General features: G+C 39.7%; 3 protein-coding genes across 7 annotated transcripts; 1 reads left to right on the forward strand and 2 right to left on the reverse strand.

Moving 5' to 3' along the window:
- The first annotated feature begins 141 nt into the window (after nucleotides 1–141).
- LOC108149440 (protein MCM10 homolog) lies at nucleotides 142–3,574 on the forward strand. Of its 2 annotated transcripts, none has more exons than XM_017277027.2 (3): nucleotides 142–1,399; nucleotides 1,457–2,651; nucleotides 3,498–3,574. In XM_017277027.2, the coding sequence occupies exons 1-2, from the start codon at nucleotides 232–234 to the stop codon at nucleotides 2,617–2,619; spliced, it is 2,331 nt and encodes a 776-aa protein (XP_017132516.1). In that variant the 5' UTR covers nucleotides 142–231; the 3' UTR covers nucleotides 2,620–2,651; nucleotides 3,498–3,574. The 2 variants fall into 2 exon arrangements, with proteins under 2 accessions (XP_017132516.1, XP_017132515.1); XM_017277026.2 differs by lacking the exon at nucleotides 3,498–3,574 and adding an exon at nucleotides 2,715–2,802.
- Nucleotides 2,669–22,514, reverse strand: LOC108149438 (proto-oncogene tyrosine-protein kinase receptor Ret). Of its 4 annotated transcripts, none has more exons than XM_017277020.2 (7): nucleotides 22,358–22,514; nucleotides 18,057–18,373; nucleotides 9,497–10,272; nucleotides 7,152–7,317; nucleotides 5,131–6,845; nucleotides 4,501–4,641; nucleotides 2,669–4,436 (listed from the first exon to the last, which is right to left on the reverse strand). In XM_017277020.2, exons 2-7 carry the CDS (start codon nucleotides 18,124–18,126, stop codon nucleotides 3,588–3,590), a joined length of 3,717 nt encoding a protein of 1,238 aa, XP_017132509.1. In that variant the 5' UTR covers nucleotides 18,127–18,373; nucleotides 22,358–22,514; the 3' UTR covers nucleotides 2,669–3,587. The 4 variants fall into 4 exon arrangements, with proteins under 4 accessions (XP_017132509.1, XP_041566250.1, XP_017132510.1 ...); XM_041710316.1 differs by having other exon boundaries at nucleotides 9,497–10,269; nucleotides 22,252–22,514; XM_017277021.2 differs by having other exon boundaries at nucleotides 22,252–22,514.
- A 912-nt stretch (nucleotides 22,515–23,426) lies between these two features.
- Nucleotides 23,427–24,641, reverse strand: LOC108149260 (transforming growth factor beta-1-induced transcript 1 protein-like). The gene is made up of 2 exons (XM_041710313.1): nucleotides 24,365–24,641; nucleotides 23,427–24,201 (listed from the first exon to the last, which is right to left on the reverse strand). The coding sequence occupies exon 2, from the start codon at nucleotides 24,178–24,180 to the stop codon at nucleotides 23,647–23,649; it is 534 nt and encodes a 177-aa protein (XP_041566247.1). The 5' UTR covers nucleotides 24,181–24,201; nucleotides 24,365–24,641; the 3' UTR covers nucleotides 23,427–23,646.
- Between the last annotated feature and the right edge of the window lie 1,390 nt (nucleotides 24,642–26,031).

The raw sequence follows: 26,031 nt of genomic DNA on the forward strand, positions 1-26,031 counted from the left end.
ATAAGTAATTTGTATTAATTTTGATAAAATACTATCGCACAGTTAATTAAAATAAAATACTGCCATCTCTGCGTAGCCAGTGTTGGGTAAACCGCACAGAAGCAGCATTTCTAAAATTACCAACTACGTTCATATTGAGCCCGCCAAAAGTAATTTGTTTTTGCGCTCGGTTGGAAAACTCTGTGGAAAAACTAAGAAACACGTGAAAATTCGCGTAAAAAACCATTTGAAATGAGTCCCGCTAATAAGTCCCAGTCAGACATCAGCATCGACGATGAGGAGGAGATACTGGCGCTGGAGAAACTGCTGGGCGAGCCGGAAAATGATATTGCCGAGTCTGCAAAATCGGAAAAACCAAAACCCACACCCACTTTGGCCAACGCAGTGCCAAAACTGCGGGAAGACAGCAGTTTCGCCAAAGCCTTCACCTTCGAGAAGGCCGTGAAACCAGCAAAGCAGGATAAAACTGCGATCGCCAAAGAGCCGGAGCTGGACTCTTCCGACGACGAGGAAGTCAAGAATTTCCTGGAGCGCAAGTACAACGAGTACGGCAGTGACATTAACCAGAGCCTGAAGCAGCAGCGCCAGAGTGCCCACGAGTCCAAGGTGGTCCGGGAGGTGGACCAGGCGCTGAAGAAGACCACCCAGATGGTCACATCCACGCCGCAGCCGCTCAAGAATCCCCACAATCCGATCAAGCGCCAGTCGACGGTGAGCAGCACGTTCCAAAGACCTCCACCGACTGCAGCTGCCGTGGCATCCACAACCCAGCCTAGTGCTCCCATCTCCGCCGTTTACACGGATCCCGTCTTTGGACTGCGCATGATAAATCCCCTGATCTCGAGCTCACTGCTACAGGAGCGCATGGCGGGCAGGAAGGCGGTGCCCTTTTCCGGCGTGGCCTTCCACATCGAACGCGGTGATCTGGCCAAAGATTGGGTCATTGCCGGCGCCCTGGTCTCCAAGAATCCCGTGAAGAACACCAAAAAGGGTGATCCCTTCTCCACCTGGAAGCTGTCAGACCTGCGCGGCGAGGTCAAAACTATATCGCTTTACCTCTTCAAGGAGGCCCACAAAACCCTGTGGAAGACAGCGGAGGGCTTGTGCCTGGCTGTCTTGAATCCAAGTATTTTCGAGCGGAGAGCGGGTAGCAGCGATGTGGCCTGCCTCTCCATCGATAGCTCCCAGAAAGTCATGATCCTGGGCCAGTCCAAAGATCTGGGCACCTGCCGAGCCACCAAGAAGAATGGTGACAAGTGCACATCAATTGTTAACACCACCGATTGCGATTATTGCATCTTTCATGTGAAGCAGGAGTATGGCAAGATGTCCCGGCGTTCAGAACTCCAATCTGCCAACGCAGGTCGTGGCCTCAATGAGCTGAGAAACAAGGTGTTGGGTAAGTAAAGTCACTTAAATCAATCATTTAACACTAGTTAACTTGCTTATTTTGTAGGCAAAAACGAGGTCTTCTATGGCGGACAAGCCTTTATGGCCGTTCCCGCCAAGAAAAGTGCCAAGTTGATCTCCAAGGAGCGCGATCGCCTGAGCAGCCTGGCCGGCTACGATGTGTCGCCCTTTGCCCACACCGCTGACCATGCCTCCAAGCCCAAGACATCCGGACCCCCGTCAATTCCGTATGCAGAGCGTGGTGGTCCTGTTTCCCGTTTGGCTGGCGGTGTGGAAGCTTCTAGGAAGCAGAGGTGCCAGGATTTGGAGCGCTTGCGACTGCTTAAGGCGGAAAATGAGCGATTCAAAAAGGAAGAGGCGGCCAAGGGTCATGTTTTGGGCAGTGATAGTAAAAAGGAACCGGAGGCAACCACTTCCAGTATGCCTACTACACCCGTGCCGGATAAGTTCAAGAATCGTGGTTTCTCCTTCGATGCCAGTTTGACACCCAAACTCTCCGGCAGCGAAAACTTCTCATTTGAAATCAATGTAGGAGCTCGTCAGGCACAAAGTGCCAAGCTGAGAGCAGCTGCCCTATTAAAGAAAAAACCGCTGGAGAAGATCAATCCCAATTCCACAAGGGGCAGTGAAACTGGCAAGAGGCGAGCCATCGATGAGCTCAACGATAAGTTCTCCAGCAGTTCCAAGCGCCAGAAAATCGAGGAAGATGATCGCGAACTGATGCGAAAGTCTCGAATCGAAAAGATTATGGCAGCCACATCGTCCCACACGAATCTCGTGGAGATGCGAGAGCGCGAGGCGCAGGAGGATTACTTCAACAAGCTGGAGCGCAAAGAGGCCATGGAGGAGAAGATGCTGGGCACCTACAAGATGCCCTGCAAGGCGGTTATCTGTCAGGTGTGCAAATACACCGCCTTCTCCGCCTCCGATCGCTGCAAGGAGGAGAAGCATCCCCTGAAAGTGGTGGATGCCGAGAAGCGGTTCTTCCAGTGCAAGGACTGCGGCAATCGCACGATCACAGTGTTCAAATTGCCCAAGCACAGCTGCAAGAACTGCAAGGGATCGCGATGGGAAAGGGCGGCCATGATTCGGGAGAAGAAGGTCCTCACTGGCAGGGAATCCCTCTCAATTAGAGGCGACGAGGAGACCTTCATGGGCAGCCTGGCCGGCAGTGCCAATCTCAATCTGTTAGTTCCCGACGAAGAGTAAAAACTAGACCACCTCCTTCGTTGTTGTATTTGGTATGTTTTAATTTATATATTTAAAATTTAAATAGCAAATGCAGTACATACAAATATTTACAGTCCTCTGGTTATTCGCTATTTGGCTTAAAAAAAGGATTCGTATTCGTCGTAGATAAATAAGTACAAGGGGTTTCCGATTACTAAAAATCTAAAGTGCCTGTGAGATTGTTTAGTGCAGGTTTTTCCATATATAGAGATGTACCAGGTGTACTCGTTTTTATGATTTGTAATGACTTAAATAACTGGAATCTTAGATTATGACTGAACATCAAAAGAATGATGATTGAAATGCTTAACAATGTTTAGAAATTATGAATCACACTTAGCAGCTCGTTCTAGCAAAATTGTACAATTTTAGAGTGTAAGTTATTATAAACGCATTCATTTTTTTAAAAAATCCCACAACATGTGTTTTAAATAGTGTGTATGTGGCGAAACCTTTAACAAATAGGCACATTTTAAAGTCTTATAAGCAGAAGTATACAGTTCCAAAATTTACACTACTTTAAAGATTCAAAACGAATATTTCTTTTTACGTTTTTTTAAAACCTTTGTGTATAGCATTATCTGGAATTTTTTAGGCAGCATTTAAATAATTATAATCTAAGTTTTTCATTCCAGACTGGTTATACATGTTTTGTTTATTCAAAACTCTTTTAAAAGTATTGTTATTTTGTTTTTTTTTTGGAAAGAGGGCTTGGAATGTGGACCAATAGAACATAGTTTCTCTTTGGCTTTTTAATTTCTTGTATAAAATTTGAATTCGGTTCATTTACCATACATTTTTGGCATCAGCATAAAGCTACGAGACTAAATGTAAAACTAAAACTAATTAACAAACAGTTTGAACTGAAAAACAGGCGCAGATGAGAGACAAGAACTCGGAACTGAGTGATGGATGACGGGTGGAAAACAATATGGTACACTGGGGATTCAGACGACATCCTCGGCCTGTTGACCTGGATCCGCCTCGGCCGTCTCCTTGAGATTCAGCAAGCTGGAGAAGCGAAACGAGATGGTCTTGGAGAGATGCTTCTCGAACTCCCTGCTGTCCAGGTTGTCGGGTATGAGACTCTTGTTGGTCATGTCCAGGTAGGAGCGACCCCTCTTCACGGGCACCGAATAGTGTGGCAGCGAGGTGGCCGCCGCAGAACCATTGGTCATGTTGCTGTAGCTCGGAGTGCAGCTGGACTTGCGAATATTCAAGGGGAACCGCAGATCGTTTTCGTACCGCAGAACCTGCTCCTTGGCGGTGGCATCGATCAGTGGTCGTGGCAGATCGTAACCAGGCGGAGCCGTCGATGTCTCCGGCATCTCCTCCTCCGACTGATCGTAACTGGTGCCCTGGTCATGGATCTCGTAGACTATCTTGGGCGGTGACCACAGATGCTGCAACGATTCCGGCTCACCGAAATCCGTGGTCATCAGTGCGGAGTCATCACCGCAGTAGAGCGGATTCGAAACGGCATTCGTCTCCAGATCTATGTACTTGGCATTGTTGCCCAGCAGCTTCTCAAACTCGGAGGCCAGAAACTTAAAGGATGGTCGCCCATTCGGTTCATCCGCCCAGCAAGTGCGCACTATGGAGTAAACCGCCTCCGAACAATTCTCCGGCCTGTCCATGCGATAGCCCGTCTTCAGCAGGGACCACAAATTCTGGGGAGCGATTCCCGGATAGGGTGAGGCTCCCAAGGTGATCAGTTCCCAGCAGAGCACGCCGAAGGACCAAACATCCGATTTGCTGGTATAGACGTGATCCGCCAGCGATTCCGGTGCCATCCACTGCAGGTTGAGTAATAGTTATTTGTAGTTCTTTCAGGACTAATATATAATGGTACAAACTTACCTTGACGGGCACTCGATCTCTAGATCGCTTCAAATAGGCATCGTCCTCGTAAACATCTCGGGTGAGTCCAAAATCCGAGATCTTGCATATTTTGCCATCCGCAAGGAGTACATTTCTGGCCGCCAAGTCGCGATGAACGAGCTGCAGATATAATAGGATGTCAATGGGTAGTAGTTAAATTTTTGAGTTAAAACTTGTCAAAAAATAAGTAGATATAGGATTGAGAATTGCCAGTTGCAAATCAAAAAATAATCCATTAACATAACGTTTTAAATATTCATTCAATTATTTAAAAAAAAATTCCTATTTAAGTTTTTTTTATTTCATCAAAATTGTAATAAACTAAATCATTTTAAGCAAAAAATTTCATCAGTTATTTTGGTTTTCAATTTTTAAAAAGCTATTTCGTGAAAAAGACTATTAAAGTTTTAAGTTACTAGACAGTCTTCTTTAATTTCCAAGATCATGCTGGCTTAGTAGGGATCAACTTATAGTTTTAAAAACATATGACAACATAGCTCTACTTCTAAAAATGGAAAAAAAAACATTAATTAATAATTAAATTACACTTTGTACTTAAATTCAAATTACATTTTTGTAATAATCTATACTCATTAAAAATAAACCCACCTTGAGCTCGGTGAGGTAGGCCATGCCCTTGCAGATCTGCCAGGCGAAGGTGAGCACCATCTTCACATTGACTGGCTCCACTCCATCGGCGAAGTCGACGCCGGCGCACTCGATCTTCCGGCTGAGACGGAGATAGCTCCTCAGCGAGCCATAGCGGGCATACTCGATGATCAGGAGAGGCGCCTCCGAGGAGGTGCAGGCACCCAGCAGCTTGATCACATTCGGATGGGATACCTCCTGCAGCAGCTGGAACTCCGAGAGCAGGGCCATGTACTCCACGGAATTGGCGCCCTTTTTGAGCATCTTCACAGCCACGGTGGTGATGCCGGGCAGTCCGGCGATCTCCGTGGCATATCCCTTGAGGACCTGACCGAACTCACCCTCGCCCAGAACCGTATCCAGTTGCAGTTTGTCGCGGGGAAACTCCCACTTGGTATCGCCACTCTCGAACTTGAAGCCACTTTGCAGCGGCATCAGGGCCAGATCTCCGTCACCCAATTCCGGAAGAGCCTGTTTGGCGGACGGCGTCATCGATTGTTTGCCCAGGCGACGTTGGAGCATCTTCCGCTGGGCAATCAGCAGGCACAGGAGCAGGAGGACAACCAACAACGGGCAGGTGATCACAAAGAACATGCACGATCGATCGCACTCGAAACCGGCCACATTTAGAACACCCAACAGCAGGGGATCCTGCAGAGATGGATCAGCGGCAGGAGTGCCCCTCTTACCCGACAGCAGTGGTTCCGCCTCCGTTTCGTTCTTCCGCTTGCGAGGCTTCTTCACCTTGGGCTCCTCATCCAGCGGAGCACACGAACACTTGCCATTGTCCTCGCACGTGCACGTTCCAGAGGCACTATAGATGCCCCTCTTGTTCTCATTGCTCGTATGTGGACCCATTATCCGGCCGGCTGGCGTGCAATCCTGCGGACAGGCCATGGGATTCAGTTCCTCCAACGGATCGCACACATGATCTGGACAGTAGCGAGATTCGGGCACACAAGATCCGTATCGGGAGCCGAACATGGCCGAATTGGAGCCCCGCCACTGACAAGAGGCGCCGCCAGTGGCCAAGCCACAGAATCGGCTGCACTGCGTCGGGAATTTAACCTCGGCGCAGGTCTGCGATCGTGACTTGATCTTCAGCTCGCAACTGGTGTTCTCCGGTCTGCCATGAACCAAATGCACATTTATGACCCGCACATGCGACAGTCGCTGCTGATCCATCCAGGTCACGTTCAGGAAGTAAATGGTTTCGGGAGCCTCCTCCAAAGCCTGTGGATTCTTCACATACACAATACCCGATGTCGGGGTAATGCCAAAAGCCCCTATTTTATCCTCCACAATATCGAATCGTATCGATCGAGACCTCATCAAATCTAGAAAACTTTCTGGCTGAACTACGCGATAGTAGGAAGCAGCTGTCCTATATACGGACACATCCTTTTCGTAATCCACTGTCAAGGATCCCAGGGATCTGCTTGCAGCATCACCATTGAAGTCCTCGTTCTCGAAGATTCTATGCTGACGTGATCGCAGGGGCAGAGCTTGTGGCAGTTCCTGGTCGGCTTCGTGAAGATTACTCAGGTTTATGCGGAAACAAATGTGGGCCGTGGCTGACATGGCATCGTTTTGGGTTTCAATGGTCAGATCCCGAGCTTCCAGGGAAACACAATACGGACTTTCACGGAGGACACCGCTGCGGGAGAAACGCAGTTCTGTTTGGAGAGGGAATTTATAAGGATTTTTTAATATACAGAAAGCAGGGTTAGCTAATAACGATTAATCAAGAAATCAATCGCTTTTTACCCAAAAATAAAATAATTATTATTTTTGCAAAGTATTATTAAAATCACAAAATAATTATTATTTTTGTTATTATAAAAACGCCAAAAAAAATTAATTTGTGATTTTTAAATTAAAACTTATAATTAAAGTTCCTGACAAAGGGTTTCCTAAAATATATCTAACATGATAATCGCATCTAATATTTTAGTATGTGATTAGTATATGAGTATACTCACGACAACTGACGATGGTATGTGGCCTGCCTGTGTGATCCGCCTCGTAGGCGTGGCAGTCCGGCCGGAACAGTCCATTGGAGTCATTGTGCACGGCGTAGACCAGGTGAGAATTGGCCGCCAGCGTATCCTTGTCCACATAAATGATTTTCTTGCCCGCCTCCTCGTCCTGTGGGATTGGGAAAACAAGAGGGGTCCTTCTATTAGCAGGTTGCTTCATTAGCATTTACTGACCAGCGCTAATTAAATTCCACTTGGCACCCCCTGCATAATGGCAGAGCAGCCCTCCAAGGATGCGCTCTTGGTCAGGTGATTAGCATTTCAATTCGTGCACAAGGTCAGGCTGGGGTTTCACATCTTTGGGGACCTGACATTTCCCAGCGAGGTGGATGGTGAATGGTGGGTGGTTGGTGGTGTATGATGGACTCACCTCAACCCCGAAACCCTTTTAATGGATCCCAGGGGCAAGGACATTATCTAGGTGTCTTCCCTGAACTTAGGCTCAAGTTGGAATGGTGCCTTTTGTTAAGGTAGGATGGTCATTACATTTGAATAATAAGTGGGTTGGAGTTTCCTCCATGGCCGTTTATAATATTGTGTTAGGAACAAACTAAGTATGTGAAAAGAAGGGCTAATCTTGGGTGTGCAAATCTATTGAGAGAAGACTTGCTATTGTTTTTTTTTATTTAAAAAACATTAAACAGTAATAGTACCTAAATTCTACATTTTTCAAGCCAAGAAGTTATACATTTTCTCGGGAAAAGGTTAAAAATGCTGTATTTAAGGTGGAATATTTAAAAGTTAGTTCAATTAAAATAAATTTCCTTCTTTTTCTTAATTTTCTTACACCATATTTTCTATGATTACTAAACATTAAAAATCTAAGCAACACAATTAAAGGTGGAACTTTATTCCTTTTAATGACTGCACTTCATTTCTTTATTAAGTCTTTATATTATCTAAAACTAAACATGTTTCCAATCCAGCTGACCCACCACTATATATATCTCAGCCACACCTTATCACATCAAAGTCTTGCTCATTTTATTATGGGACATGTCGCCAGCAATTACCTCGAAATAAAATAAAATGTACTTTATTGTGTGTACATTATTTAAATGCAGAGCCACATAGGGCAATTTGTAATGGTAGGACTTTAGTGCAGAGACAATTACTATGCTCTGGATGGAAGGAGCTGGAGGAGATGGGGAGTCCACTATCTGCACCTGAACTGACACAGTTCGCAGATCCTTGGGGATAGGCTTGGCTTGTTTCGAACACGACAACATAATTTACTTTTGTTTTGTTTTGTTTTATTTTGTTTTGTGGCAACTTTAAGGGACTTCAATTCGCACTGAAGTCACTTGACGTTCCCCATTCCCATTCCCATTCCCATTGCTGATACTTTCCCTTCCTGTCTGTCATGCTCCAATCATAAAAGCCCATAAACGTTACGCGTTTTTAATGGCAACATATGAGTCGCATTGGGGGGAGTTCGGGAGAGTTTCAGAAAGAAGTCGCGGAAGTCGTGGCCAACTTTGTCTATCTACCCCAAAAAGGACCTCGGAACCAGACGTGGTAATGGCCAAATAATGGCATGGTGACCGGACTTGGGTCTTTCAACAGAGGGGTCTTCAGATACACTCAAAAAATATTACTAAATGTTTTTAAACCAAGCCTTACGAACCAAAACTCAAATAAATAATAACTAATTAAATTAAATTAATATTATTCAGAGGTTCTGTTATTCTGTTCCTTAATCAAAATACTTTCTAAGCTTAAAGGGTTGTCTAAAAAGCAGTTAAGCCTTAAAATAAATGTTTTTGATTTTGGACAGACCTAAATATATATTTTTAAAAAAAAGTTCTACATTTTTAGTTGATCTTTGGTATTTTGTTTTAGTAAAAATGATCTTTGAATTTAGGCAGTCGTCTAAAAAAGTATTTAAACCTAAGCAAATACATTATTAAGACATATTTGATATTTTCATATAGTATAAATTTTCTCTGAATTTAGGCAGTTGTTTTAGAAAGTATTTTAATCTAAGCAAATACATTTTTAGTTGATACATGCGATTTTCCTATAAAACAAAATTTTGTAGAATTTAGTCAGCTGTCTAAAAAAGTTTCAACCAAATATTATTTCGAGTGTATCTGAACTGGTTGCGTGTCTAGGGGGCGTTCATCACGGGTGAATTCAATAAGCCCGCACCCAGTGAGCGGCCAGACAGCCGGCAGACGAATTGTCTGGGCAGGGTCTGGCTGGGATTGGGTTTGGGATGGGGATGCCCCTCTACCCTCTGCTATACCCACCCTCCTTCCAAATCCTTTGACCATTCCAAAACTCACCGCTTGAAAGTAGGGCTGCTCCAGGTAGAACTCAAACTTCGAATCGCTCTCCTGCAACTTTGGCCCATTATCGTTGCGATCCAGTAGTTTGATGTCGAAGCTGCGCGTGAATTTTCGATGATCCCTGGCCGACAACTTGACCGTGCAGATGATCCTGGCCAGCAGCTGTCCAGCCTTGGCATTCAATCCATTGAGTTCATCGTGATCGAGGGGTTGGCGGGTGTACAGGCGATTTTGTTTCAGCACAAAGTGTGAACTGCCGGCATTGAGGGAGTACTCCAAGGATACATGTGGACACAAGTACTTGGCAGCCCGGGAGTTGAGGGCCCCAATGAGTACGGGTTCAAAGGAATCCCTACGCCTGTATTGACCCTGCGATTCGGCTATGCTGTACTGGGCACTGCTCCAGAAGCATATGTGCTCCAGTTCCGCACAGTAATCCTCCAGCGGTTGTGGCATCACCTCCAATGTGAGGTGTGTCACCGGCAGCAACTCATGATCCGGCTGATCCCGGGGAAAAGCCGTAACCACATATTTCACACTCGCATTGGGCGAGCGGTAATCGGTGCGCATATATATCTCGCCGGAGGAACTGTTGATCCGCAGCAGCGGATTCTCCTCCAGGCTGTAGAGGTAGTCACTGGCCAGCCGGTTGCTCTCCGTCCGCAGCACTTGGAACTGGGCCAGCGGGATCTTTGAGAAGATGCTCTCCGATTCCTCGTTGATGGGCAGATTGAATTTCACCGATGTGCTGGGAAAGTAAACATCGACGGCTGCTGGGAGGGTAAAAAAAAAAAAGGAAAGGCAATCAGAGGGTGGAAAAATCAAGTTAAAGTCGATGGCGTCATGTGGCTGGGATTTTATATGCTATGGGGGGGGGGAGGTCAGTGTTTGGGATGCTGCCACAAGTGGCTGACCACAATTGACCCACTCAGTTGAAGTGGGCTTGCGTTTCCATTTGCGGATTAGTATATACATTTCCCTAGTTCGCAATTTGCGTGGGTTTGAGGACTAGGAAATTGATAACCAAAAGTTGGACATAAAATGTATGTCCACAAAACTGTTAATGGAAGTATGAAACTATTTTTTAATTGTATTTTAAAGTAATTGGGGATAATAATTAATGAACCAAATCCTTTCTTTTTCTTCAAAGAAATATGGCCACAATATATTTATTCCAGTGTCATACTTTAACTTTGAGTTTATACTATTACTATTTCAAATATAACATGTCTAAACATAGCAAAAAAGTTTAAGAAAAATGTATTTAACCTGTAAATGATAGAAAATGCCTGTAATATTTTAGTGGCTAAGCCAATAATCACTGTTCTAAGCCCAAATAAAATATATTCCCGAGGGTTGTTATCACTTTTGGGTTTATTTACCCATCATCAGCATCAGTTGGGGGACACACGCTGACAGTCGTCATCAAATCCAATCAAATGATTTAGTTTAATAAGCTCGGTTTGACCTTAATAGTGGTGGCCATAATTCCCAATTCCCCACTACCACCCCATATCTACCAAATTGAACAGGGCGTATGCGTAATTTGATAAGAGCTCCATCCTAATGACACACGATTGTTGTGGTCGTGTGTTTGCATGCGAGCCAAAGTCCAATACAAGCCATAAATAAATATAATACAGATATTGGTTATTAGCATATGGGTTATCAAAATGACGCCTTTTCCACCCCCCTTTCACCAAAAACTCCCCTCGTTGTCATCCCAATTGAAGTGTCGGCGTCATCAAGTTGCGTATTGATTTTGTGATAACGATAAAGTTTTTGTTAGCCGGCAAAAATACAACCCCAAGCATAATTGGTTACAAATTTTCCTCGCCCTTCGTCTGTGTATTTCCTGCTCCCAATTTTATGCCACAATATTTGGAGTAAACATTTTGGGGGAACCGAAAAACTCTTGTAATGTTATGGTGTAAATAGGTTGACGTATCGTGTTAAGTAAATAGAAATTAAATGCATTGAACTATAACTGATTTATTTGAGGATAAGTTGGGAAATTTATTGATCAAATTGGTTTCAGATTTGGCTCTAATTTGGGAATGATAGATTTCCGTTATCGCAATTTGAGTGATCCAATATTTCTTTTAAAGGTTTGAGTATATATTTTTGATTTAGGCATTTAATAGTGAGTACCAAAAATAAAATAAATGGCTATTATATATATTTAACTGATATTAATCAAATGATCAGGAAGTCAAGATAAATTATAAATTTGTTTAAATTTAATATATATTAATCTAAGTTATTGGTTTGAATTGATTCCAAACTTGTCGTGCACAAAGAGTGTTTTCCAATTATATATAATATATATATGTATATTATCTGTCTACATCATTTAAACGAGTTAATTAATTACAAATTGCATTACTTATTTTTTTAAGTGCATCCAGCAAAGGGGTAAAAAGCCGCTAATTGGATGGCCACAAAAAGCAGGCGGATTTACCTCCACTAAATGCCTGTCATAATTATGCCCTAGCTTTCGAGAGGTAACCAAACAGAGACCCACAACACTCCACCCTCCACAAAAATGGTGAGGGAACATTTTTCCTGGTTACTCCAGCAATCCTAAAAGCGATTGTGGGAAAATCGCTCCTTGATATGGCCTTTGGCATAGTACACACATTATAAATAATAAAATGTGTTCATTACAATTGCTGACGTCCAGGCATGCGAAAAATGCTGATAAAATATGTAGATGAGGGTGAGTATATATATATATATAGTACTCTGTAGAGTATGTACTCACTCCAAACACGCTCGCATTTATAATGACATTTTAAATGCGTGTCCTTGGCGCCCAACGTGGGACTTTGGGGGCAAAGAGCAACCCACCCAACCCACAAAAAATGTATTAATGCTGTCAGCGTTCCTAATGAAATATGCGGGGTTTACTAACGGGATTATACCGCCCCCAACTCCGCCGATTCCTGCCAAATGATGGCGCCAGTCCTGTTTATGGCTAAAGCGTTTTGCCCATGATTAAGTGCCAAGTGCTTCACTTTACAAGAACTCCAAGGATGAAAATGTGTGTTGAAGCAACCCTACAGTCCTGCTGCACACTAATAAACTCTCCTTAAGGTTATGCGAGGGGGAATTAAAAAAGATTTTTAATCAGAGATTGTATGGAAATTATGAGCCAGTTGTGGGGCAATAGAAGACCGATTATTTTGTTATGGTACATAAATATGGGACCTTAAGGCGTTTTTAAACTTTGTAAAGAGCTAAGAAATTTGTAAGGAAATTTTTGTGTATATTTTATAAAAAAACAAACATAAAGGCTGCTAGTGAATTTTCACTCTAGAAGCTTCCCTTCTTTATTACATTAAATACAAAACTTAATCATTAAAAGAACTTTAGTCTGCAAATGCCCCCTTTTTTCCTTAATAGGCAAACCCAACCCAAACCTAATCCCTTAATACAAATAGCCTTCAAACAATCTACCACCACCGATTTGTTTCAATCAGTTCCCAATTAAAACTCAACTTGACCTCTTCGATTCCCGGGAGACCAGAGCTCTAAGACCATTTAACCTGCGACAGGTAAGCGAGGTTAAGCTGGTGATTAAAAAAGGCCACAGCCACAACCCACAAAATGCTTACCAAAAGTCAACAACCGTAAAAACGAAAAAAGCGAAAAAAAAAAAAACGCGTAAACAGGGAAGGACTAAGACTATTAGGTTATCTATTAGGTGGACAATTAAAAAGCCAGCGAATGGCGCATTAAAAACTCGAAGCAACACTGGATACAACATGGCCTTAAAATTGAGGGAGGAACTGGATAACCCAGCAGAGCATTTCTGGGGTGACTGGACTCTTTGGGAGTTGTAACACTTTAAAAAAATTAAAATCTTTAAATGTCACACATTTATAGTTTTATGTAATTTAAGTTAAATACCCATCTTAACGGAATAATATATCTTAAAGTTTAAATAAGTTATGACATTTTAAAGTAATCCCACAAAAATTCTATGGGAATAGTTTTGTTTTCTTTTAAGATGGTTTAATTCATAACAATTTCTCTCAGTGTAGGAAAACCGCTAATGACAGCACGGTCTACAATTGATGGGCGGCGACTGGGATCCCGACACGGCCATTAGCTGGGCCTGCGTACCTGAACTTGGTGGCCAGGTGAAATGGTGAAATGGTGAAATGGAGACCCGAATGAGGTGCGGTCGCCGGATGAAATGTCAACTAGTTTCGCATAAACTAATTAATCTGCCCGAATTAATTGACTTGGCATCGAATTGGGTCGACAGTTGTGTTTGCCTGTTTGATTGGTGCCAACTACCAAACCTTCCGGAGTTTATTGTCCTTGTTTTTTTCTCGGTATTCCAGGATGACTCACTCACTGGCTTTTGGCTTTGGGTGTGCGGATAATTTTGTATTTTCCAGCATCCGACTCACATTATGTTTGTCTACTGCTGCGTAATGAAAACTTTTTCTTTGTCTGTGTCAGGGTTTTTAGTTTTTCCTGTAACGCTTTTCCCCATTCTTATCCCCTGTTGCATTGTTTTGTTCATTACTCATACGTCGCGTATGCCAGACTTGGTTTGCTGTTTTCCTTGGCACTGACTGCTGCAATTGCCCGTTGTTGTGGCTTTTTCCTGCAGGAAACGTTGGCATTGGCCAATCTCGGGCCCTGGTTATTGCTCGGATTCGCATTATTAAATCCACTCCATCCTGTCTTTCTACTTTCACTCGATCGGAGTGTGTAGACAAAAGTGTCTTGAATGTTTTTTCTATTTCCTGTCCTGACTGTCCCTGAAATTTTCTCTTTGCCAGTGCCAAAGCATATTCAATTGAAAACAAGTTGAGTGCAAAACTCAAATGGAAGTTAGTAATACTCTTTCAGTAGGTGTAAAATGCATAATGTTAAAATGATAAGTAATTTTATATAATTAAGACAGTCAGAGAATGTTGAAATATATAAAGCATTAGTTTATATTTTCTTTAATAAATTAAAAAAATATTTTTACTAATCATTTTTTGACAGGATATTTTATTAGTTTATTCATTTTTAGGTAACGACTTAAACTATAAATTTCCTTCGCTTTAAAAGTAAATTTACCCTTTATGATAGTCAATAAGGCAAGAGTATCTCCATCAACTAGAAACAAATTGTTGTTATTGATTTAAATGTAATTTTCATTTAAGTTTTCTTTTTTTTCGCAGTCTGGCACAAAGAAGTGCACAGTCACAGTAAAAAAGAGATTGAGAAAAATAAAGGAAATTACAGAATAATCGCAGACTAGAAGTCACCAGGCGAACTTCAAAGACTTTGTCTTTGGCATTGAGTGAGGGATGACACTCCCGTTCAGACAACTAGGACCGCAGCCAGAAATTACTGACACTGGGACGGTGATCGATGGGCGGGCTCTCTAATTGTTGCCTGTCATCAAATGGAGAACATTTGTCAAAGTCATGGGTCTCCTAAAAAATATGCTAATTGCGGCTAATTAATAGGGGCACAATTAGTCAACTTAAGTTGTAAGCTGGAATGTTGTTATTAAGTAGGCGGTACTTAAAACAAAAATATAAAATATATTTCAAATAAACTAATAACTTACAAACTGGTTAAAAGTCTATCCAAATTGATTAAATTCAAAATTTTTTGCACCATTTGGTTATGTAAACTTAAAAAACTTTGCTTTTCGTTCATCTAACGATAGCTGTATTTTGCAAACAGGAAAGCAAACGCAAAAAAAAAACCCATTAATAAATGCAGATTTCAGACTCCCACTTGAAGGAGCTGAATGGAAGTGCATTATATACCCAATATCTATAGCTGAATCACTTTATTTCTGGGATCTTAACCTGGGTGCGACAATTAGACAGACAGTGGCAGAGACAGAGCTCCAAACTGCAAATGGATTTTCGTTTTGTTATTATTTTGTTATGCAAAGTAGCCTAGAAGACAGCGTACAAACCTTGAGTCTGATAAATGTGTCAAACTGGCTCATAAATCTAGCCAATGTGTGTGAGGAAAATATGAAATACTTTGCAAAAGTTTTGTGGCAGATTTGAGATAAGTCATAAAATTAGAGATATTTGGGAAGGAAATGGAGATTGGTTTGAAGGAGTTTAAAGTTATGGTTGCCAGTTCAATGAGTCTCTAAAAACATTTAACAGTTTACTATAAAACTAACTATCAAATAATAATTTAAAAACCTAATCACAAAATTAGCTATTAATTAATTTACAGAGTTGTAAAAATTAAGTTAAATATAAGTACACGTAAATGGAATAAAAAAAAATCGAATATAATGGAATGCCATTTAAAACTAGTTTTTTATATTTATAGCACAATGGAAAATATGGCAGTAGCTATACTGTTAAAATCGATGGCTCTAATGGCTCTTCTATATAATTTTCTTAACTCAGTAAATAGCTGAAGGCAAGTTTATGTCTTTTTCTGAAAGAACTGAGAGTCGGTTATTAAACAAAACACTTTAATTGAAGTCATGAAACAGCCGGGAGCCATTTAAAAGTTCGCAGAGTGCGAAAAACATACAGAAAAGCATAAAACGAACGGAGGCCCACACCTATTGACTTAATTGATTGCACATGAATTCATGAATTTCTGGCGGGGAAGGGGATCGCTCAACTGCGGACAGCTGGCGGGCATTTCGACACCTTTAACCCGGGTGACTGATTGACCGATGGAGGAGTCACCTCACCTCACTTCAGCTCTCATATGAGGTGCATTCAACTTGACGGGGACAAAGTACAGAGCTCAGCAAAGGAACCTCTTTGGGTGTCAGCTGTTCTGGAAGGAGGCGGTGTGCCAAGTCATCCCCCGAAAAAATTTGATATGTCTTCACAGCGTGATGAAATAATTTTTTGGGCGTGTGCTTGCCCGGCACGTCATACACTGTGGGATGAAATGGGTTGTAAAAACTGGTAAATAATTTGTAAGTTAATTTTTTATTGCCCAAAAAATAATATAAAAGGAGTAAGACAAACTTAACTCCTAAACATGTAAAAATATTTTTATTTTAAATATGAAGAAAACTAAAAAAAATATTTATCAAGTTAATATTATAAAATAATTCACATTTTACCTCTTAAAATGCATGAAAAGAACAAAATACAGATTGAAAATGGTTTCTAAATAGTTTCTTTATAAGACTTACGCAAAGTTGGTAACAAAATGAAAGGCAATTTGAAATTCATCACTCATTATTAAAGTAATTGCTATTATTAGACACCGAATAAAATATTACAACTTTTAAACAGTTTTTTAGAACTTTGTGATAGATGAAAATAGTTTCTAGTTAAGGCTTAAAATAAGATTTTTCAAATTATTGTTTCACTGTTAAAAAATATTTAGTAAATAAAGCATTGCCTAATTCAAAAAAAATATTATAAAGTAAGCAAACTTAAATAGCAAAATTACTAAATTTTTAAGTATTTTTGTTTCAGTATAGCACATTGATGTAACGCCTCTGGGGGTTAGTCGGTAGTCCAGTCCATCACCGTCAGTCAGTCGTTTGCAACGCCAAAAGCCAAAAGCCAAGGCGAAAAGCCAGGCCCACATATCGCTTACCAACTTGTCAAGACGTCAGTTCACACCTGTGGCAGTCGAATAGAATCCTGTGGGTCGCATAGAACGCACTGGGCTTATAATTACAACAAAGAGTTAAGCAGTGCATCATAGGACACATGAAAGACCGCCGAACCCACAGGTCCCCCTCCTTAAAGAGGTCATAAAGGGGGTTCGCACTTTATTACTTCATATCTTCGGTTGTATTCCCACGGCGCGACTGTTTGAGTTTCAGCTATCTGTGGGATTTTTTCACTGCCACTCGATGCAAATTAGTGTAATTGCCTTTTACGAGCTCTCTATTTGCCCAAGAAACAGGTGGAAAGGGGTTAATGGGCGCACTTTAACACTGATAAGTCGATCACATATTTACCGATTTTAATACCCCTAGTCATTAAAGATACAATTCAATAAGCTTCACCTAAAAAGCTAAACACTTTCATTGCATAAGCTTTTAATGCCTTTTGCAATAAGTAAATTAACTTTCAAAAATAAAATTGGAAACAAAACAATGGTAAACTTAAGTAGGTTTGGTTGCTTTTTTAAATGGAAAAATATAACCATTGAGTAATATTTGCAAAAGTTTTGTTTGCTGAGAAACACTTTAATGGGTCAGAAATTTGTTGGCAACATTTTTAGCACAGCTTGCGATTGTTAAAATGGCATTTTAAGTGCTAATAAAAGGGGCTTATTGATAGCTCATATTTTTAAAGATGTTTTGTGTTCTAACCAATTTTTTTTACACGCAATTTTAACTTTTAAAGAGACTATTATTTTTCATATTAGAATAAGAATTCACAAATTTTAAGACTCTCAAAAGGTCATACAAAATACTCTTTTTACAAACAAAATAATCTTAAGTATCATAAATTCAAATTGAATTGGCCATGTGATCAAACATTGGATTAAGAAATTACCCAATACCATAACCATATTGTGTGTGATAATTTTTGTTGTTTTTTGTTTTTCATCTTTTAATTGTTTGTATCTCACTTACCCGCACAGTTGTGTTGCTGTTGTGTGACAATTGTGAGCAGCGTGACAATAATAATAATAAAAGACTCCATCGTTGTTACTTTTGTCGCAAAAAGTCAGTTAACGTTTGGCAAATTGTGGCTTTTTCTACCCGTCTCACTCACTCGTGTACGCACATTACATATTTACACATTTTAATGGGTTTTCACTATGAATTGTTTTTGTTTTTGTTTCTTTTTTTCGTTTTTTGTTTTGTCTTTTATATTTTTTTCGTATTGGTCTTCTTTTTTCAATGATGTTGGCAATTAACCACGTACAATTCGTCCACAAACTTAATTACTTTTGATCACAAATTGATAAGTAGCATTTATCAATTAATGTGCGAAAAGCAGAGCAGGAAATGTGAAAAAAAGAACAATGAGTATGGCAGATATAGAGACCACGAACATTAATAGTTTGTTGTTTTTGGGACAAAACTATTATTCCTAAATATTAGAAATGGAAGTTTTTATACCCTAGAAATTATTGTATTAACCTGTATTCTGATAAAAAATTTGGTAAACCTATAAAAGTGTGTGATGTTTTAAATCAAAATGGACACTAATAATTGAATTTATTATTTTGAAATAAAAAACAAAGCTGGAAATATTTTTTTCAATTCAATAAATCTAAAAAAACAGAAGAAAAATGTATTTTTAACATTTTTTAAGATCTATTGCATCATAATACCCTTTAAAAGGGTATGAATTGTAATTTATATTATTGATAGCGGCGCCCACATTTAACCAATCTAATTTATCATTCTATTAATTCGCCACAAAATTCCCGAGAGCCGCGGGGTCTACGAATTCTGATTATTGCAATTCAAAATGAGCTTTGAATTTGTTTTCCTTTTTCGGCATTACAATATTATTGATATTGTTATTAAATGGTTTTCGGTTTCTATTTTTGGCCAGCGCCAGTCGAAGAGCTTATGGTCTTTACTTTTGACTTTGCTTTGTTTTGTTTGGTTTTGGGATCTTATTCTGCACACTTTTATGGGAGGTTCTAAGGCCAAACCCCTCGGGTGTGTTATTTTTTTGTTCTTATTGTTATTAATCGTCATTTTTGCCAATTCACTTTGTGTCGAATCGCTTTTGGCTGGCACAATCGGTTTTTAAATGGAATAATTTAATTAAATTATTTGGGCAAATAAATTGTTGCTGTCTGAGGGATTACTTCACAGTTTGTTTGCTTGCTCTGCACGAAAAGTTGATGGGTTTTTTGAAATAATACAGATATTATTCAGTTTATTGTTGATAGAATAACTTTGTTAGGGTAAAGCTTTTTACCAATTTAAATTGCCAGATTTCAGCAAATGCTCTTAAATAATTCCCTGCTCTTTGTTTTATACCGAAATAAAGGTAAAAAAGCTGTGAATGTGGTTAACCCAAACTAACGAATTCTAAGCAAGTACCAAGGCAAACACTCGAGGAGGACGTGCCATGAAAAGAGCAACACAAAGTGGAAGTACGTGTACTCTGCCACTAAATAGAGTAGGTATTCCATGGAGTAGGTACTGGTACTCGTACTGGTACTCCAATCCACATCCACACCAGCGAATGGCACTATATGGCTGGTATGTGTGTGGTATCCAGCGGTGCACGGCAGGTGTGATAAAAAGAACCCGAAAGAGACAATTGCGGCGTGAATTACCCGCTGGCCAGGGGAATGGCAATGGAAGATAGCACGCATAATTCAAGCGAGCCCCAAAGTCAAACAACGTGATAAGCAATTCACAAACACTGAGCGAAAATTTTACATTTACATTTTAATTTAAATTTTTGAATTAGAGCCTAGATCAAAAATAGTGTTAAAAAAAATGTGCTCTTTAAATCCTTTATTTTTTTTTAGTTTATTTAAAATACGATAACATTAATTTATATTAATTAGAAATACAAATGTTCATAAATTTGTAAAATTTTTTCAATCATGTTTGATTAAAAGTTGAAATTCCGAAATGCAATAAATAAAAATGTTTAGGAATTTAAATTGACACAAATATAATATTTTACTAGTCTGGAAATACTTGAGCCATAAGATAGTTTAATTTAAGTGCAAAATTGAGCTCTTTTATAAAACAAACAATTGTATTAAAAGTAACTTTTGGACCCTAGTTTTTATGATTTTACAAGTCATATTAACATTCTTGATTTTATCCAGATTTTGTTTGCAGTGCAGGCAATAGCCGACCGACTGACTGACTGACTGACTCTGACTGGCAGTCCAAATGTGTCTGCTGTCTACTTTTCGTCTGCGGGGCTCTGGAGAGTCAGCACCTGAGCACCTTAAACACTTTAAAGTTCAAATCTTTTGACACACTGGGAGCTCAGTTGGCGGATGCTAATGACACACGACTGACACAAAGAGGCTTTTCCAGCCTCTTCAACACACGGAATCAGAAACATTCGCTGGGAATGGGAGCCAGGCAACCGGTTGCCAATTTGGGAGAGTTTTTGAAAGGCCCATGGCGTTTCCCTCGCCCCACCAATTAAAGGTTATGCGACCCAGCCAGGCGATCCGGGCGCACTTTTAAGGTGCGTCTCCTACAGGCCGTCCTGTTGCGCCAAAAATGGCAATTGCCATATAGGAAAAGAATTATTCGAAGCCGGCGACTAACGATTTACGAACGACCGACGACCGACGACCGCAAGAGTCAAAGAACGACTGTGGAGGTTCTTCAGTGTCAGTGACTGCCCCCGACTGTTTTTTAACTGCACTGCAACAAATAATAGGCTCTAATATTAATTAATTAATAGATATCCGAAATTATTAAGACCCGATAATCTTGGTTTTCCTTCTCTAGCACAAAACAAATAAATTAAAAAACTAATTCAAATATGATATTAATAAAAGATTCACTTCAAAATGTAATCTTTTATATTTTTACAATACTGAAATGTTCAATTAAACTGATATCAAGAATTTACAATTTAAGTAGGGTTCAAAATAAATTATTAAATATTTAAAAAAGCTTATCCTAAGCAAGTTTGTTGAACCACCTACCAAAATAATACTTAAATATTTTTCCAGCAAATGTATCCAAATTTTGTAACACTTAAAAGATTTTCAAATAAATAAAAGAAGAATTCAAAGAATTTAAATACAAAATACTTTTCGCTCAGTGCCTTCGCCTTGTTAGTTGTCTTTGTTATTTTTTTCGTTCACAGACATCGGCGAATTGGAAAAGAATGCGAGTGTAGCATCAATAATTTTGGCCTGGGAGCTTAGAGTTCTTGTTTGGTTTCCACGAAAAAGGGTTCAGGAATGCCAGCCGCTGTCAAGGTGGCGTATGCGTGATGTTACCATTGAACCATAACAAAAACCAATGGCAAATATGAAAGCAAACTCTAATTGATCTCATTGTTTGAGTTTTAAGACCGGATCACTTGTAAAGGCATTTGCAATATGTATGTAAATTAATCTCTTGACTGGCATTTGCATATGCTTCTAATTAATCTTCTGTCACCTAGGTAATTAAAAAGAAACGCTATTTAATTAAAATCACATTTTATAAATATCTACATTTTAATCAGCTTTTCACCGGTGCTAATGAAAAACACATTTAGCCATCAACTCTGACATTTTTAAATTGATGAATTGCTTACAAAGTGTTGTTAATTTCATAGAATGGTTTAAGTTGAAAAACATTATTATAAAACCCGTATTAAAATAAAGAAGTCTTAATTTTTGTTTAGCTCGCTAATTTAAATTAAGTCTATATAGAATTTTGGAAAAATATGAAAGCAACTTTGAATTGTTTTTACACTTTTTTTTATATTTTTTCTTATTGCTGTAAGTAATATAATTAGGCAACTATGTCAGAAACTACTAAACAAGTAATAAAACAGATTCCAGCTGATTATTATTGTGAAAAATGTGGTATTTACATTAGCAACTATTTAAGCAATTACTTATTTCAACATGCCGTCTTCAGTTTCGACATATTACAATATGTCCCCCAATAAACTGCAATTATATGCAGTCGCAAATTGTGTAAACTTATCCAACTCAGACACGCACAACTAAATCACAATTATCCGGTGGCGATCGACACGATTTTTCGTATTGAGTTGTCAGTGCCACTCGACGTGAGGATATTGGCTGCATTTGGAAAACCAATTGTGGCCAAATCTGACCATAATTCGCAAATAAATTTTTTGCCGCTCGCTACATACGTAAACACGATCTTGATTTTCCTAGACACGATTTATGGATGTCTTGCAGCTGCTGCAGCTTTTCGCTTTTCGCAGACTCCTTAATTGTTTGGCTCGGCTCAAATACCTCGAATTATTTATGGGACAGTTTCGGCAAGGTAATTAATTAGCCACCTTAACGCTACTTTGGCCAGCTTTTCCGCGGTAACACTGTTTTGGCAACTGACTGTGGGAAAAGCGCTGAACAACCGAACCGCTTCGCACGAGCTCCGTTTGAAAAATGAAACTGAAACCGGCAACAGACGACCGGCAACTCCAAAGCCGCAGAAACCCAACAGAATCGTACAGAAAACTCGACTGACGAAGTGGCTTCGTGTTTTTTCGCCAGCCGATGTACATTTTCCACGATGACGACGATGGCATGAAAACACCCTCGCTGAGTTTTCCATTTTCCCCCTAATCAACGTCATCCCAACCCAAGTCCCAATGCCACCAACTAATAGGGTATATGAGATAATCAGATGTGCATGTTCTACTGCGGTGCATTTTATTTACCTTTGGAAACATGATCTCATGTCAAGCACTTTCCTTGACAGCTTCTTTCGTTTGTGGGTTTCTCAAAATATTTGCCTTTTATTGGGAAAGGGTTTGGGTTCCACCTTATCTCCAGCTTATCACTTGGTAATTGTGGGAAATGTTGGTCTTGGGCAAACATATTCTTTTGTTTGCCACAAAGTTCAGGGGCTGCATTCTAATTAAGATTATTTTGTTTGCTTGGAGTGCAGATTTAGCTGGATGACTAGAAATGTTATATTAAATATGAATTGAAAATGTTTAATCAAATATAATACATATATATTATTATGAAGATTATTGTGATTGCTTGGGCACCAGATTTTACTGAATGATTATAGATGTCATATTAAATGTGACCTTTTTAAAAATGCATTAAAACTAATATCAATCTATAACACATATTAATTTAATCTCGGTGGTTATAGATTAAAAACTTGTGCCTGGTCACAAATCATTTTAAATTTTAAAATCTAATTAATACTCAGCAAATTTAAAAACTTGTAATCTGTTTTTCTGTATACAATGATAAGCATCAATGTACATTTTTAAAAATGTATAAAGTTTTATTAAGTACACTTTTTTTTTAATTGCTTAGCACAGATGACCCAGTAAAAAGATAATTTGGGTTTTCATTTATTTTATTGGTCGAGTGTGTTATGGTTTGATTTAGCAGTGTAAATGATTGTTTAATTTTGTGAATGTGTTACTGGGATGCCTTTTAGCCTTTTAACATTCGGTTACAAATTAGAACTATTGTGTCAGGAAACGAACAATGTGGCGGCGAAGGGCTGTGGAGGAGCTGTCCAGGATTGGGATGTGGATCCCAGGATCCTTGGATCATCAGTTGCAGGCGGCGCACACGGGCTTGTCGCCGTCGATCCTGAAGGTCTGTGTGGTGATGGGATTCTCGCACTTGTTGCACCGGAAGCAGTCGCGGTGCCACTTGACGTTCATGGCCACCACCGCCGAGTCCGTGATGGGCTTCTCGCACTTGGCGCACCTGGCGGCGAAGAGGTCCTCGTAGTCCTGCTTGCAATAGGCCTTGCCGTCCCGCTCGAAGAAGGGCTGGTTTGCCAGCGGCCTCTTGCAGGCCCCCTCGCAGCAGAAGCAGTCCTCGTGCCAGGTCTGGCTCATCGCGCAGATGGTCCGCTCCAGGATCGGCTTCTGGCAGCCGGCGCAGGTGTTCGTGTACCGCTCCTCGAAGCACTTGCCGCACACCGGCTCCCCGCCCTGGATGTTGAAGGTGGCGTCCACTATCTGCTCCTCGCAGTGCTGGCACAGAAAGTGCTCCGGATGCCACGTCTTGCCCAGGGCGGTGATCATCCGCTTGGTGATGGCCTCGTTGCACTTGTGGCACACTATGTTGTCCGACATCTTGGGTATTGGGATTGTTATCTGCAAGTGGAAGATAAATTTTTGATTATAAACTGGAACATAGATATATAATCGTTGAAAGAGCTTCTATACATAAAATAAAAAAAAACTTCTATCCAAATACCGAAAATATATTTAAACGCAAATCAAATTCAATCAATATGTATATATTCTTATGACCTACCAGTTTTTCTGCTTGCGATATTTAACCTCTTTAAATATATATTTATCTTTCCTGTTTTCACAAAATTTGTTGCTATTTTCTGTTCTTTTAGAAGATTCACACAGAAATGATAGAACAGAAAAAAGGAGTACTACGAATTCGGACAGAATTTACCACTATTTTTTTTATATTTTTAATTTTTATTTTGTTTTTTAGATAAATATAGAAACGAAACGAATGAAAACGTATGAATTTAGCAAGACTCAAAAACGGAATGAGATATTCGATGTGGACGCTGAGTACGCAGTTTGACAACTAAAAGTGCTATAAACAAAACCTACTTAGGCAGAAGAAATTTTGAATTCCGTATCAAGGCTACTTGGTTGTACTTAAAACACTATAAAAACAATACATCAAACATATATTCAAACCACTAAATTGTTCCCTTTCAAAGTAAACTATTTCTTAAAAAAGACTTAAGACAAAATGTTATGTTTTTAGTTATTTTTGTGGTTGCTACTGAGTTTAAAAATAAAATAAAGCAAATTATTTATCCTTATTATTATCCTTAATGCAAATTATTTCCCTTTCCCAAAATTGTTTGGTAATATTATACAACATAGTTATAATTCATTTTTGGTGGTTACTTATTTTTTTGTTTATAATTTATTGCCGCTTTTTCTTTGAAATTCAAGCTCTTGAATTAGTCACACCAAAAACCATTAACAAATTGTCTTCAAAATAAAAAGAACAAGGGAACTGAGGGTGACTTTCTTCAAACAAACGGTCTGGGATTCCTTGAAGGCGCTGCTAAATATGTTTGCAATTAATAAAATGCTTTTCCTACGTATTTATTAAAAAATTTAATTAAAGCAAAAATGTTTGGAAACTTCCGCTTAGTCGGCAATTAACAACGGCTACACATGCGTGGAAGTGGCAGGAGATGAGGTGGTTGCTCCTTCAAAGGACCGACCACCCACCCACACAACCCCCAAAAGGGCCATCGCAAGATACACTTCGAAAAATAACAACACGAAGTAAATAAATAGAGCAGTAAAAATACAATATAGTTTTTTATGCTAATACAGAATACAAATTTAAGTAATCTGCAGGTAGCTTTCCACTTCGAAATACATTTTTTTATGTTTTAATTAGATTTAAAAAAATTAATTAAATTATTTTCTTTCTCTTTCACTCAAATAAATTTGTTTAAAAATCTGTTCTTAAAATTAAAAAAATGAAGGACATTAATTAGTTACAAAATCTTTAAAAGTAAGCAATAATTTCAATATTTTATATTGAACAAAATAAATAGTACTTATTTTTTAGATATTGACGACAAATTGATAAAAGAGTTTTTTAGGTTTATTTTATTTTTTTCTTAGTGCATGTGCCACTTCTTTTGTTCCCTTTTCGATGGCCGACTGGTGGGGCATAGCATTGTATTGTGTTGTTTGTGGTCGCCACACAGTGGGTGGCATGGAGTGGTGGGTGGTGGGTGGGTGGCAGGAAAACTGGGAGTGGGTGTCCTCGGCGAGGACATGTCACAATTTGGTGTGCGCTTTGATGCGTTGCAAGGAATTCGAAATTGCAGCCCCTTTCAGGAGCCATTTTCACTCGTTTCAAGCCAGTTGAGTTGTGTAAGTCGAAGGGGGAATTTGTGTCAGGCGTCTGTCTGCGTATTCCAA

The sequence above is a fragment of the Drosophila elegans genome, unplaced genomic scaffold (assembly GCF_018152505.1).
Source record: "Drosophila elegans isolate 14027-0461.03 unplaced genomic scaffold, ASM1815250v1 contig_814, whole genome shotgun sequence".
In the NCBI taxonomy this organism is placed as follows: Eukaryota; Metazoa; Arthropoda; class Insecta; order Diptera; family Drosophilidae; genus Drosophila; species Drosophila elegans.

Coding starts and splice junctions, on each gene's coding strand:
- LOC108149440 (XM_017277027.2), top strand. CDS start 232: ATGAGTCCCGCTAATAAGTCCCAGTCAGACATCAGCATCGACGATGAG. Junction 1,400..1,456: donor GCTGAGAAACAAGGTGTTGG/GTAAGTAAAGTC, acceptor CTTATTTTGTAG/GCAAAAACGAGGTCTTCTAT.
- LOC108149438 (XM_017277020.2), bottom strand. CDS start 18,126: ATGGAGTCTTTTATTATTATTATTGTCACGCTGCTCACAATTGTCACA. Junction 6,846..7,151: donor ACATACCATCGTCAGTTGTC/GTGAGTATACTC, acceptor CTCTCCAAACAG/AACTGCGTTTCTCCCGCAGC. Junction 4,642..5,130: donor CCTACCTCACCGAGCTCAAG/GTGGGTTTATTT, acceptor TTATATCTGCAG/CTCGTTCATCGCGACTTGGC.
- LOC108149260 (XM_041710313.1), bottom strand. CDS start 24,180: ATGTCGGACAACATAGTGTGCCACAAGTGCAACGAGGCCATCACCAAG.